Source organism: Oncorhynchus keta, unplaced genomic scaffold (assembly GCF_023373465.1).
Source record: "Oncorhynchus keta strain PuntledgeMale-10-30-2019 unplaced genomic scaffold, Oket_V2 Un_scaffold_8424_pilon_pilon, whole genome shotgun sequence".
Classification (NCBI taxonomy): Eukaryota; Metazoa; Chordata; class Actinopteri; order Salmoniformes; family Salmonidae; genus Oncorhynchus; species Oncorhynchus keta.
Genome location: NW_026291005.1, coordinates 578,065 through 590,510, shown reverse-complemented (window position 1 = coordinate 590,510; position 12,446 = coordinate 578,065). Strand labels below are relative to the sequence as shown.

At 43.9% G+C, this 12,446-nt stretch overlaps 1 protein-coding gene across 2 annotated transcripts; it reads right to left on the bottom strand.

Annotated features, from left to right (window-relative positions):
* Positions 1-1,105: 1,105 nt before the first annotated feature.
* Positions 1,106-10,098, bottom strand: LOC127929566 (coiled-coil domain-containing protein 106-like). Of its 2 annotated transcripts, none has more exons than XM_052517513.1 (3): positions 9,933-10,098; positions 2,462-2,656; positions 1,106-1,314 (listed from the first exon to the last, which is right to left on the bottom strand). In XM_052517513.1, the coding sequence occupies exons 1-3, from the start codon at positions 10,060-10,062 to the stop codon at positions 1,121-1,123; spliced, it is 519 nt and encodes a 172-aa protein (XP_052373473.1). In that variant the 5' UTR covers positions 10,063-10,098; the 3' UTR covers positions 1,106-1,120. The 2 variants fall into 2 exon arrangements, with proteins under 2 accessions (XP_052373473.1, XP_052373474.1); XM_052517514.1 differs by having other exon boundaries at positions 9,954-10,098.
* Positions 10,099-12,446: the final 2,348 nt, after the last annotated feature.

Below are 12,446 nucleotides of genomic sequence, written 5' to 3'. Positions count from 1 at the left end.
CCTTCCTCTCACCTGTACTAACCCTTCCTCTCACCTGTACACCTGTACGAACCCTTCCTCTCACCTGTACTAACCCTTCCTCACACCTGTACTAACCCTTCCTCTCACCTGTACTAACCCTTCCTCTCACCTGTACTAACCCTTCCTCTCACCTGTACTAACCCTTCCTCTCACCTGTACTAACCCTTCCTCTCACCTGTACTAACCCTTCCTCTCACCTGTACTAACCCTTCCTCTCACCTGTACTAACCCTTCCTCTCACCTGTACTAACCATTCCTCACACCTGTACTAACCCTTCCTGGTCACCTGTAGTAACCCTTCCTCTCACCTGTATTAACCCTTCCTCTCACCTGTACTAACCCTTCCTCTCACCTGTACTAACCCTTCCTCTCACCTGTACTAACCCTTCCTCTCACCTGTACTAACCCTTCCTCTCACCTGTACTAACCCTTCCTCTCACCTGTACTAACCCTTCCTCTCACCTGTACTAACCCTTCCTCTCACCTGTACTAACCCTTCCTCACACCTGTACTAACCCTTCCTCACACCTGTACTAACCCTTCCTCTCACCTGTACTAACCCTTCCTCTCACCTGTACTAACCCTTCCTCTCACCTGTACTAACCCTTCCTCTCACCTGTACCTCTCACCTGTACTAACCTTTCCTCTCACCTGTACTAACCCTTCCTCTCACCTGTACTAACCCTTCCTCACACCTGTACTAACCCTTCCTCACACCTGTACTAACCCTTCCTCACACCTGTACTAACCCTTCCTCTCACCTGTACTAACCCTTCCTCTCACCTGTACTAACCCTTCCTCTCACCTGTACTAACCCTTCCTCTCACCTGTACTAACCCTTCCTCTCACCTGTACTAACCCTTCCTCTCACCTGTACTACCTATACACACACAAACACACACACACACACACGAGACCAGTGACCCATGACCCCAACAAATAGTGCCCTCTTAGTGTCCAAAACAAGTCAAAATAACCCTGGACAGACAATATATACACAACTCATAAACCAAAATGGCACCTACAACACTGAATAAATACAATGACAGACACTAATGATAAAAAGCTAATCCCAGACTAAAAAACTCAATGCCTTAGATTAAAAAGTCCCCATCGTCTGATAAGAAGGATTTACCTCCGGAGCGGCCAGGCTCAGCTCGGCGATGGCGGCCGTCCGTGAGATGGTGTTGCGGTCGACGCCCACGCGGTCGAACGCCACCTTCATGGAGACGCTGCGTCTGAACTCCTGCAGGGCCGCCATGTACCTGGCGATGACGCCCACCACGTTCTTCACTGGGGAGAGAGAGAGCGACAGGACCGACGGGGTTAAGTAATAGTAAAACAAATGCTGATTTCTCAACTCTTTATTTGACATGTTTCAGTGTGAGGGATGGAGATGTACTAGAGAGCTCATCTCCTATCTTCGCATTGGCCACTTCTGTGACAGCATGGACAGCGCCATCACCAGGCTTTGGTCCAAGTGCGCCCTCTATCCAACTCTATGGTATTGGGTACAGTTCTGGAGTCCTGACTCTAAGGGCCATCTACAGTACTGGAGTCCTGACTCTGTTTAAGGGCCATCTACAGTACTGTAGTCCTGACTCTAAGGGCCATCTACAGTACTGTAGTCCTGACTCTAAGGGCTATCTACAGTACTGTAGTCCTGACTCTAAGGGCCATCTACAGTACTGTAGTCCTGACTCTGTTTAAGGGCCATCTACAGTACTGTAGTCCTGACTCTGTTTAAGGGCCATCTACAGTACTGTAGTCCTGACTCTGTTTAAGGGCCATCTACAGTACTGTAGTCCTGACTCTGTTTAAGGGCCATCTACAGTACTGTAGTCCTGACTCAGGGCCATCTACAGTACTGTAGTCCTGACTCTGTTTAAGGGCCATCTACAGTACTGTAGTCCTGACTAAGGGCCATCTACAGTACTGTACTCCCGTTTAAGGGCCATCTACAGTACTGTAGTCCTGACTCTAAGGGCCATCTACAGTACTGTAGTCCTGCCTCTGTTTAAGGGCCATCTACAGTACTGTAGTCCTGACTCTGTTTAAGGGCCATCTACAGTACTGTAGTCCTGACTCTGTTTAAGGGCCATCTACAGTACTGTAGTCCTGACTCTAAGGGCCATCTACAGTACTGGAGTCCTGACTCTGTTTACGGGCCATCTACAGTACTGTAGTCCTGACTCTGTTTAAGGGCCATCTACAGTACTGGAGTCCTGACTCTGTTTAAGGGGTATCTACAGTACTGTAGTCCTGACTCTGTTTAAGGGCCATCTACAGTACTGTAGTCCTGACTCTAAGGGCCATCTACAGTTTAAGGGCCATCTACAGTCCTGAGGGCCATCTACAGTACTGTAGTCCTGACTCTGTTTAAGGGCCATCTACAGTACTGTAGTCCTGACTCTGTTTAAGGGCCATCTACAGTACTTACTCCTAACTCGTGTGTTCTCTCCATCTCTGCTCCTCTTGGAGCTCTTCATCACCCTGTGGAGCTCCACCTCCTCAAAGCTGTCGAATAGGGCGGGGTTCTCAAAAGCCACACCCTCATCAGGGAAACCCACCCCCATGTGGGAGGAGCTACCCGTCCCCAGCTCCATCTGGCTGGACGAAAGACCACGCCTCTTCTCTGAGGAAAAGAAAAAACATTAAACCGATGGTCTCTGGCAGAAACATCACACCATGTTTTAAACTCTGGATTTATAATAGAGGGTCATTCTTCATCCACATGCCTCCCCACCACTGCTGGTGATGATCAGGTACAGTTTGTAGACTAAGCCTTAGACTAGACCTAATTATGTTCTATACTGAACAAAAATATTAAATGTAATGTGTTGGTCCCATATTTCATGAGCTGAAATAAGAAGTGTCGGACAAAATTTTGTGCACACGTGTGTTTACATCCCTGTTAGTGAGCATTTCTCCTTTGCCAAGATAATCCATCTAACTGACAGGTGAGCCATATCAAGAAGCTGATTAACTTAATTAGGTTAGGGGGCACTATTTTCACCTCTGGATGAAAAGCATGCCCAAAGTAAACTGCCTGCTACTCAGGCCCAGAAGCTAGGATATGCATATAATTGGTAGATTTGATAGATAGAAAACACTCTAATGTTTCCAAAACCGTTAAAATAATGTCTGTGAGTATAACAGAACTGATATGGCAGGCGAAAACCTGAGAAAAATCCATCCAGGAAGTGAGATTTTTTTTTAATGCCATTACAGTATCCATTGATTTAGGACTCAAATTGCACTTCCTATGGCTTCCACTAGATGTCAACAGTCTTTATAAATTGTTTCAGGCTCGTATTCTGAAAAATGAGGAGTAAGACCAGTCTGAGTGACTGGACCCTACAGTGTCCCAGAGGTTTTTCATGCCCACGACCAGTATCCATTGATTTAAGACTCATATTGCACTTCCTTCGACCGAGAGCGTCCCTTTCTTGTTTACCTTTTACATTGACGACGTTATTGTCCGGTTGAAATATTATCGATTATTATGACTAAAAACAACCTGAGGATTGATTAGAAACATCATTTTGACATGTAACTCCTCTACTTGGCTGGTTCCTGTTTGTAATGATTTGTCTGCTGGGCGCTGTTCTCAGATAATCGCATGGTCTGCTTTCGCTGTAAAGCCTTTGTGAAATCTGACACGTGGTTGGATTAACAAGAAGCTCATCTTCAAACAGATGTATAACTCTTGTATGTTTTATGAATTTGTAATATGAGTATTTCTGTTTTTGAATTTGGCGCTCTGCAATTTCACTGGATGTTGGCCAGGTGGGCAGAGAATTTAATGTTCATTTCTCCAAAATAAGCCTTCAACTTCGCCAATACGTCCAACTGGCCTCACGTAGCATGATCATTAAATGTAGTGTCTTTTGTCACAGGTGCACCTTTTTAATGTGCTGGGGGACAGCTGAAAACTGTTAAAATAAAACTGGCCTTTTTGGCAGAGAATTTAATGTTCATTTCTCCAGACTAGTTGATAAGCTATGGACAACGAACAGAATTGCATTTTATTAAATGTCAATTTGAATGTAGAGAGATGTCTTTGTGGCACACTACCTTTCAAAAGTATCTGGAGCATCAGCAATTGTGGGTTTGATTACAGGCTCAAAATGGCCAGAAATAAAGACCTTTCCTCTGAAACTCGTCAGTTTATTCTTGTTCTGAGAAATAAAGGTTATTCCATGTGAGAAATTGCCAAGAAACTGAAGATCTCGTACAATGCTGTGTACTACTCCCTTCACAGAACAGTGCAAACTGGCACTAACCAGAATAGAAAGAGGAGTGGGAGGCCCCGTTGCACAACTGAACAAGAGGATAAGTACATTAGAGTGTCTAGTTTGAGAAACCGACGCCTCACAAGCCCTCAACTGGCAGCTTCATTAAATAGTACCCGCAAAACACCAGTCTCAACGTCAACAGTGAAGAGGCAGGATGCTGGCCTTCTAGGCAGAGTTCCTCTGTCCAGTGTCTGTGTTCTTTTGCCCATCTTAATCTTTTTTATTGGCCAGTCTGAGATATGGCTTTTTCTTTGCAACTCTGCCGAGAAGGCCAGCATCCCGGAGTCACCTCTTCACTGTTGAGAATGGTGTTTATATACACACACGCACACACACACACACACACACGCACACACACACACACACACACACACACACACACACACACACACACACACACACACACACACACACACACACCCCTTCAAATTAAATGTTACTATTTCAGCTACACCTGTTGCAGACAGGTGTATAAAATCTAGCGCACAGCCATGCAATCTCTATATACAAACAGAATGGCCTTGTGGAAGAGCTCAGTGACTTCCTGCGTGGTACCGTCATAGGATAGCACCTTTCCAACAAGTCAGTAAGTCAAATGCCCTGCTATGGCTGCCCCGGTCAACTGTAAGTGCTGTTATTGTGAAGTGGAAAGGAGCAACAACGGCTCAGTCGCGAAGTGGTAGGCCAAAAGCTCTGAAGTGCGTAGCGCGTAAAAATCGTCTGTCCTCGGTTGCAACACTCACTACCAAGTTCCAAACTGCCTCTGGAAGCAACGTCAGCACAATAACTGTTCAGGAGCTTCATGAAATGGGTTTCCGTGGCCGAGCAGCGGCACACAAGCCTAAGATCACCATGTGTAATGCCAAGCGTCGGCTGGAGTGGTGTTAAGCTCCACCCCATTGGACTCTGGAGCAGTGGAAACTGGCCCATTAGTTCCAGTGAAGGGAATTCTTAACACTACAGCATACAATGACATTCTAGACAATTCTGTGCTTCCAACTATGTGGCAACAGTTTGAGGAAGGCCCTTTCCTGTTTCAGCATGACAATGCCCCCGTGCACAAAGCGAGGTCCATACAGAAATGGTTTGTTTAGATCGGTGTGGAAGAACTTGACTGGCCGGCACAGAGCCATGACCTCAAATTTTGCGATGAATTGGAACGCAGACTGTGAGCCAGGCCTAATCGCTCAACATCAGTGCCTGACCTCACTAATGCTCTCGTGGCTGAATGGAAGCAGGTCCCCTCAGCAATGTTCCAACATCTAGTGGAAAGCCACAAGCACATTCAGAGACTTGTCCTGAAGCCACTCCTGCGTTGTCTTGTCTGTGTGCTTAGGGTCATTGTCCTGTTGGAAGGTGAACCTTCGCTCCAGTCTGAGGTCCTGAGCGCTCTGGAGCAGGTTTTCATCAAGGATCTCTGTACTTTGCTCTGTTCATCTTTCTCTTGATCCTGACTAGTCTCCCAGTCCCTACCACTGAAAAACATGAGGCTGCCACCACCATGCATCACTGTAGGGATGGTGCCAGGTGTCCTCCAGACATGACGCTTGGCATTCAGGCCAAAGACTTCAATCTTGGTTTCATCAGACCAGAGAATCTTGTTTCTCATGGTCTGAGATTCCTTTAGGTGCCATTTGGCAAACTCCAAGCCGGCTGTCATGTGCCTTTTACTGAAGAGTGGCTTCCGTCTGGCCACTCTACCATAAAGGCCTGATTGGTGGAGTGCTGCAGAGATGGTTGTCCTTCTGGAAGGTTCTCCCATCTCCACAGAGGAACTCTGTCAGAGTGACCATCGGGTTCTTGGTCAACTCCCTGACCAAGGCCCTTCTCCCCCGATTGCTCAGTTTGGCCGGTCAGCCAGCTCTAGGAAGCTCTGTTGGTTCCAAACTTCTTCCATTTAAGAATGATGGAGGCCACTGGGTTCTTGGGAACCTTCAATGCTGCAGAAATGTTTTGGTACCCTTCCCCAGATCTGTGCCTCGACACCATCCTGTACTCTACGGACAATTCCTTCAACCTCATGGCTTGGTTTTTGCTCTGACATGCACTTGTCAACTGTGGGACCTTATATAGACAGGTGTGTGCCTTTCCAAATCATGTCCAATCAATTGAATTTACCACAGTTGGACTCCAATCAAGTTGTAGAAACATCTCAAGGACGATCAATGGAATCAGGATGCACCTGAGCTCAATTTTGAGTCTCATAGCAAAGGGTCCGAATACTTATGTAAAGGTATCAGTTTTTATTTGTAATATTTTCGCTTTGTCATTATGGGGTGTTGTGATGTCATTATGGGGTATTGTGATGTCATTATGGGGGATTGTGATGTCGTTATGGGGTATTGTGATGTCGTTACGGGGTATTGTGATGTCATTATGGGGTATTGTGATGTCGTTATGGGGTATTGTGATGTCGTTATGGGGTATTGTGATGTCGTTATGGGGTATTGTGATGTCGTTATGGGGTATTGTGATGTCGTTATGGGGTATTGTGATGTCGTTATGGGGTATTGTGATGTCGTTATGAGGTATTGTGATGTCGTTATGAGGTATTGTGATGTCGTTATGGGGTATTGTGATGTCGTTATGGGGTATTGTGATGTCGTTATGGGGTATTGTGATGTCGTTATGGGGTATTGTGATGTCGTTATGAGGTATTGTGATGTCATTATGAGGTATTGTGATGTCGTTATGAGGTATTGTGATGTCATTATGAGGTATTGTGACGTCGTTATGGGGTATTGTGATGTCGTTATGAGGTATTGTGTGTAGATTGCCGAATACCTTTTTTTATTTAATACATTTTAGAATAAGGCTGCAACGTAACAAAATGTGGAAAATGTCAAGGGGTCTGAATACTTTCCGAAGGAACTGTATATGCAGGAACACGTTCGATTGAAGAATATTTAGTTCATCTGAAACACGAGAGTTTTAAAAACAACATGAGTTTAGTTTTGCCCGTTTTAAGAACATCAGCTAGATATTATAGCTATTAAATCTGACTGTAGTTCTGACACAGCCAGATCAACAGTCTGGACAATAGCAACATAATGGTCTCATCTGCATATAGATAGATAGATATAGACAATAGCAACATAATGGTCTCATCTGCATATAGATAGATAGATATAGACAATAACAACATAATGGTCTCATCTGCATATAGATAGATAGATATAGACAATAACAACATAATGGTCTCATCTGCATATAGATAGATAGATATGATAGATAGATAGATAGATAGATAGATAGATAGATAGATAGATAGATAGATAGGTCTCATAGATAGATAGATAGATATAGACAATAGCAACATAATGGTCTCATCTGCATATAGATAGATAGATATAGACAATAACAACATAATGGTCTCATCTGCATATAGATAGATAGATATAGACAATAACAACATAATGGTCTCATCTGCATATAGATAGATAGATATAGACAATAACAACATAATGGTCTCATCTGCATATAGATAGATAGATATAGACAATAACAACATAATGGTCTCATCTGCATATAGATAGATATATATAGACAATAACAACATAATGGTCTCATCTGCATATAGATAGATAGATATAGACAATAACAACATAATGGTCTCATCTGCATGAAGTTTACAATTTAACAGATTGACCAATGGTGTTTAGTAGTAAATGAGAAGTCTCAAAATCAACTCCTGTGGTACACCTTTATATGTACCTCTAGAAATGAAGACTCAACCCCATCCATCAGGATGGCCTGAGTTCTGTCACTAAGATCATCATGAACCCATGAAGAGGTGTCAGAGCTCAGACCTATCGAGGACAACTTATTCACTAAAATAGCACGATCAACAGTATCAAAATAATTTGACAGGTCCATAAACAAAGCAGAACATGTTATTGTAGTGTCTAAAGCATTGACAAGATCATTAACTACTGAAGTGGAAGCTGTAACAGTGCTATGCCCAGGACTAAACCCTGATTGGATGCCCAGGACTAAACCCTGATTGGATGCCCAGGCCTAAACCCTAGATTGATGCCCAGGCCTAAAACCTGATTGGTGCCCAGGCCTATAACCCTGATAGAATGCCCAGGCCTAAACCCTGATTGGTGCCCAGGCCTAAATGATTGGATGCCCAGGCCTAAACCCTGATTGGTGCTCATCCCTGATTAGATAGAATAGATATAAGACAAAAACAACATAAAAAAAAACTAAGTTGTACATCTACCAAGTTTTCTAGAATAGATATAGACCAGGAAGCAACATAAATGGGCTAGTTATGAACATCTCTACTATCCACGTCCTTAAGGAGTGGCAGAACAACAGCTGATTTACGGACTTTTTGAAATATTTCCTGATAACAATGTTACATTTTTTTTTAAAATGGTTTATCTGCCAACAATGATGATAGATAAAGATATAGACCAGGGTCCAACATAATGGTCCATGTGTCTATTGTTTTGTTAGATATAGACAATAACAAAGCATCCAGGACTTTCTTTTTCTGGATATAGATTAAAAGCAAAGCTGAGACTATCATTTCTCAGGTCATTCAGTAAGTTTCCCCTGACAGCATCCAGCCCAATACCATTGTGAATAGACTCAGAAGTTCTTTCAAAGAGAGATAAAAAATAAAAAATGAAATAAAAATGGTGAGTAAACGCATCAATGATGAGGCCAGAGCCTGACTTAAATTTGTTGTGGTAGAGAGGAGAAATAAAACCCTACGGGGATTTGACACCATCCCAGAATTTAGCCGGGTTCCCATTACAATCCAAAAAGAGTGGCTACATAATAAATCAGATTTTCAGCTGTTCAGCTGTCTCAGTTGCTTAAACACCAGTCGGGGCCTAAGACTGTGTTCCTGGCCTTGACTCAAGCATAATCTTCCAGAGTGGTACCAGGCATTCTATCCTCCTTTAACCCTGAGTATTTTTGTCGGGAGCATGATCATTCACAATAGTACTGAAAACATCTGAGTAAAAGGCTGAAAACTAAATCAGGTTCAGGGATAGGTGAAACACAATCAAATTCACGAAAATAAAGACATTTTAAAAGCCTCTTCGCTGAAGCTTAGATGTTTTGTATTGTCACATCTCTAACACAAACTGGGCAATTGTCACTAATGTCTTGGGAGAATACACCAGTAGAAACATATTTCGATGGTGTATTTGTCAGAATAAGATCAGAGTTGACATTGAAGGCTCTTTAGGGTTGGGCTCATGTAGTCTTTAGTCATCACAGCTGGGTAAAGGTTTAAGTCATTACACATTACTTTTTAGATTGGGAAATGCAGGCTTCAGACAATCACAATTTAGGTCACCCAGGATGACTTCTGACTTAGTAGAAGACAACAAACTAGTTAACTCCTCGAGTGCCGAGGGAGGACGGCAGACCCCTATAACAGTAATGGATACATTTTTATCCAGACAAACAGACAGTTTTTTGGGGGAAATTGATTTTAGTAGAGACAACTTGTTTTTTTTCTATCAAAATGGCCACTCCATCACCTCTACCCTGTCTGTCAGCATTGAACACATAACCCTCAATATTAATATCCCATTATGTAACATCCCATTGAGCTTATAGGGTACCTGAGAAGAATGAGGTGCCTACCTGGGCGTAGTAAGAGCGTACCTGGTCGTAGCTGGTCTTGCAGGAAGTCACAGATGAGTTCAGCCTTCTTAGTGAGTTCCTGCTGCAGCAGCTCCTTGTCCTGTTTCAGACTGGAGATGGTCTCCCCCATCTGCTCACTGCGGCTCCGCCTAACACTGTGCAACGCTGGCCTTGACTCAAGCTCATAATCTTCACAGAGCTGGTCCCACCAGAGACAGGAAGGGTTTTATTTTTATTTTACCCTTATTTTTAACCTTGGCAGTCATGATCATTCTTATTTTCAAAACATCTGGGTAAAAGGCTGGGTTAACTGCCTGTTTCAGGGGCAGAACGACATTTTTGATGATCATTCACAATAGTACTGAAAACATTGAGTAAAGGCTGAAACTAAATCCAGGTTCAGGGATAGTACCTTGTCAGCTCGGGGATTTGAAGCAACCTTTTACTAAACACTCTTCCACTGAAGCTACCTGCTTTGTATTGTCACATCTCTAACCAAACTGGGCAATTGTCACTAATGTCCAACGAATACACCAGTAGAAACATATTTGATGGTGTATTTGTCCAACACTCTAAGATAGGTTGACATTGAACACTCTTTACCACTAGGCTCATGCTGGTCTTTAGTCCATCAACCAGCTGGCTAAAGGTTTAAGTCTAACCACTAGGCTTACTTTTTAGTCCAACACTTAACCACTGGCTAGGCTTTACAGACAACACAATTTAACCACTAGGCTAGACTGCTGGTTACTAGTCCAACAAACTAGTTAACCACTAGGCTACCTGCTGGTTACTAGTCCAACGCCTAACCACTAGGCTACCTGCTGGTTACTAGTCCAACACTCTAACCACTAGGCTACCTGTGGTTACTAGTCCAACACTCTAACCACTAGGACAACCTGCTTTTTTCTATCAAAATGGCCACTCCATCACCTCTACCCTGTCTGTCCAACATTAACCACTAGGCTACCTGCTGGTTACTAGTCCAACGCTCTAACCACTAGGCTACCATTGGCTTATAGTCCCACTCTGAACCACTGAGGTGCCTACCTGGGCGTTACTAGCCCAACACTCTAACCACTGGCTACCTGCTGGTCTTGTCCAGGAAGTCAACCAGGCTATGAGTTCAGCCTTAACCACTTAGTGAGTTCCTGCTGCCAACACTCTAACCACTGGCTACCTGCTGGTTACAGACTGGACATGGTCTAACCATCTGGCTCACTGCTGGTTACTAGTCCAACACTCTAACCACTAGGCTACCTGCTGGTTACTAGCCCAACGCTCTATCCACTAGGCTACCTGCTGGTCCCACTGGCAACACTCTAACCACTAAGGCTTTTTTTTTTTACTTTACCTTTACGCTTAACCAGGCAAGTGCTGGTTACTACACATTCTTAACCACTGAGGCTACCTGGGAACTAGTCCAACACTTAACCACTAGGCTTCCTGCTGGTTACTAGCCCAACGCTCAAACCACTAGGCTTCCTGCTGGTTACTAGTCCAACGCTCTAACCACTAGGCTACGCTGCCGCGACAGGATATACAGTTTCAACATAATAATAATTAGAATTATAATAATTATGGTAACTTTGTAACAGAAATCATTTTAAAGTACATAAAAAAGCTAAACGAAGTTAATACTGTGTCTCTGGGTGTCGGAAAAGGGGTCATAGTTCAGAGAACATACAGAGTAGGATCACTTTCAAAAGAATGTAGGCAGAACCCCCCCCTCTCTCAGTTCCAACATATGAGAGACCACATTCCAACATATGAGAGAACACATGCAGAACCCCCCTCTCGGTTCCAACATATGAGAGAACACATGCAGAACCCCCCTCTCGGTTCCAACATATGAGAGAACACATGCAGAACCCCCCAACGTCTCAGAACCCCCTCGGTTCCAACATATGAGAGAACACATGCAGAACCCCCCCCCTCTCGGTTCCAACATATGAGAGAACACATGCAGAACCCCCCTCTTCCAACATATGAGTTCCAACATATGAGAGAACACATGCAGAACCCCCCTTCCAACATCATGCAGGTTCCAACATATGAGAGAACACATGCAGAACCCCCCTCTCGGTTCCAACATATGAGAGAACACATATGAGAGAACACATGCAGAACCCCCCTCTCGGTTCCAACATATGAGAGAACACATGCAGAACCCCCCTCTCGGTTCCAACATATGAGAGAACACATGCAGAACCCCCCCTCTCTGTTCCAACATATGAGAGAACACATGCAGAACCCCCCTCTCGGTTCCAACATATGAGAGAACACATGCAGAACCCCCCTCGGTTCCAACATATGAGAGAACACATGCAGAACCCTGTTTTAGTTAGGATCACAAGAGAGTGATTTATTTCAGCTTTCATTTCTTTCATCACATTCCCAGTGGGTCAGAAGTTTACATACACTCAATTAGTATTTGGTAGCACTGCCTTTACATTGTTTAACTTGGGTCAAAAGTTTCAGGTAGTCTTCCACAAGCTTCTCACAATAAGTTGG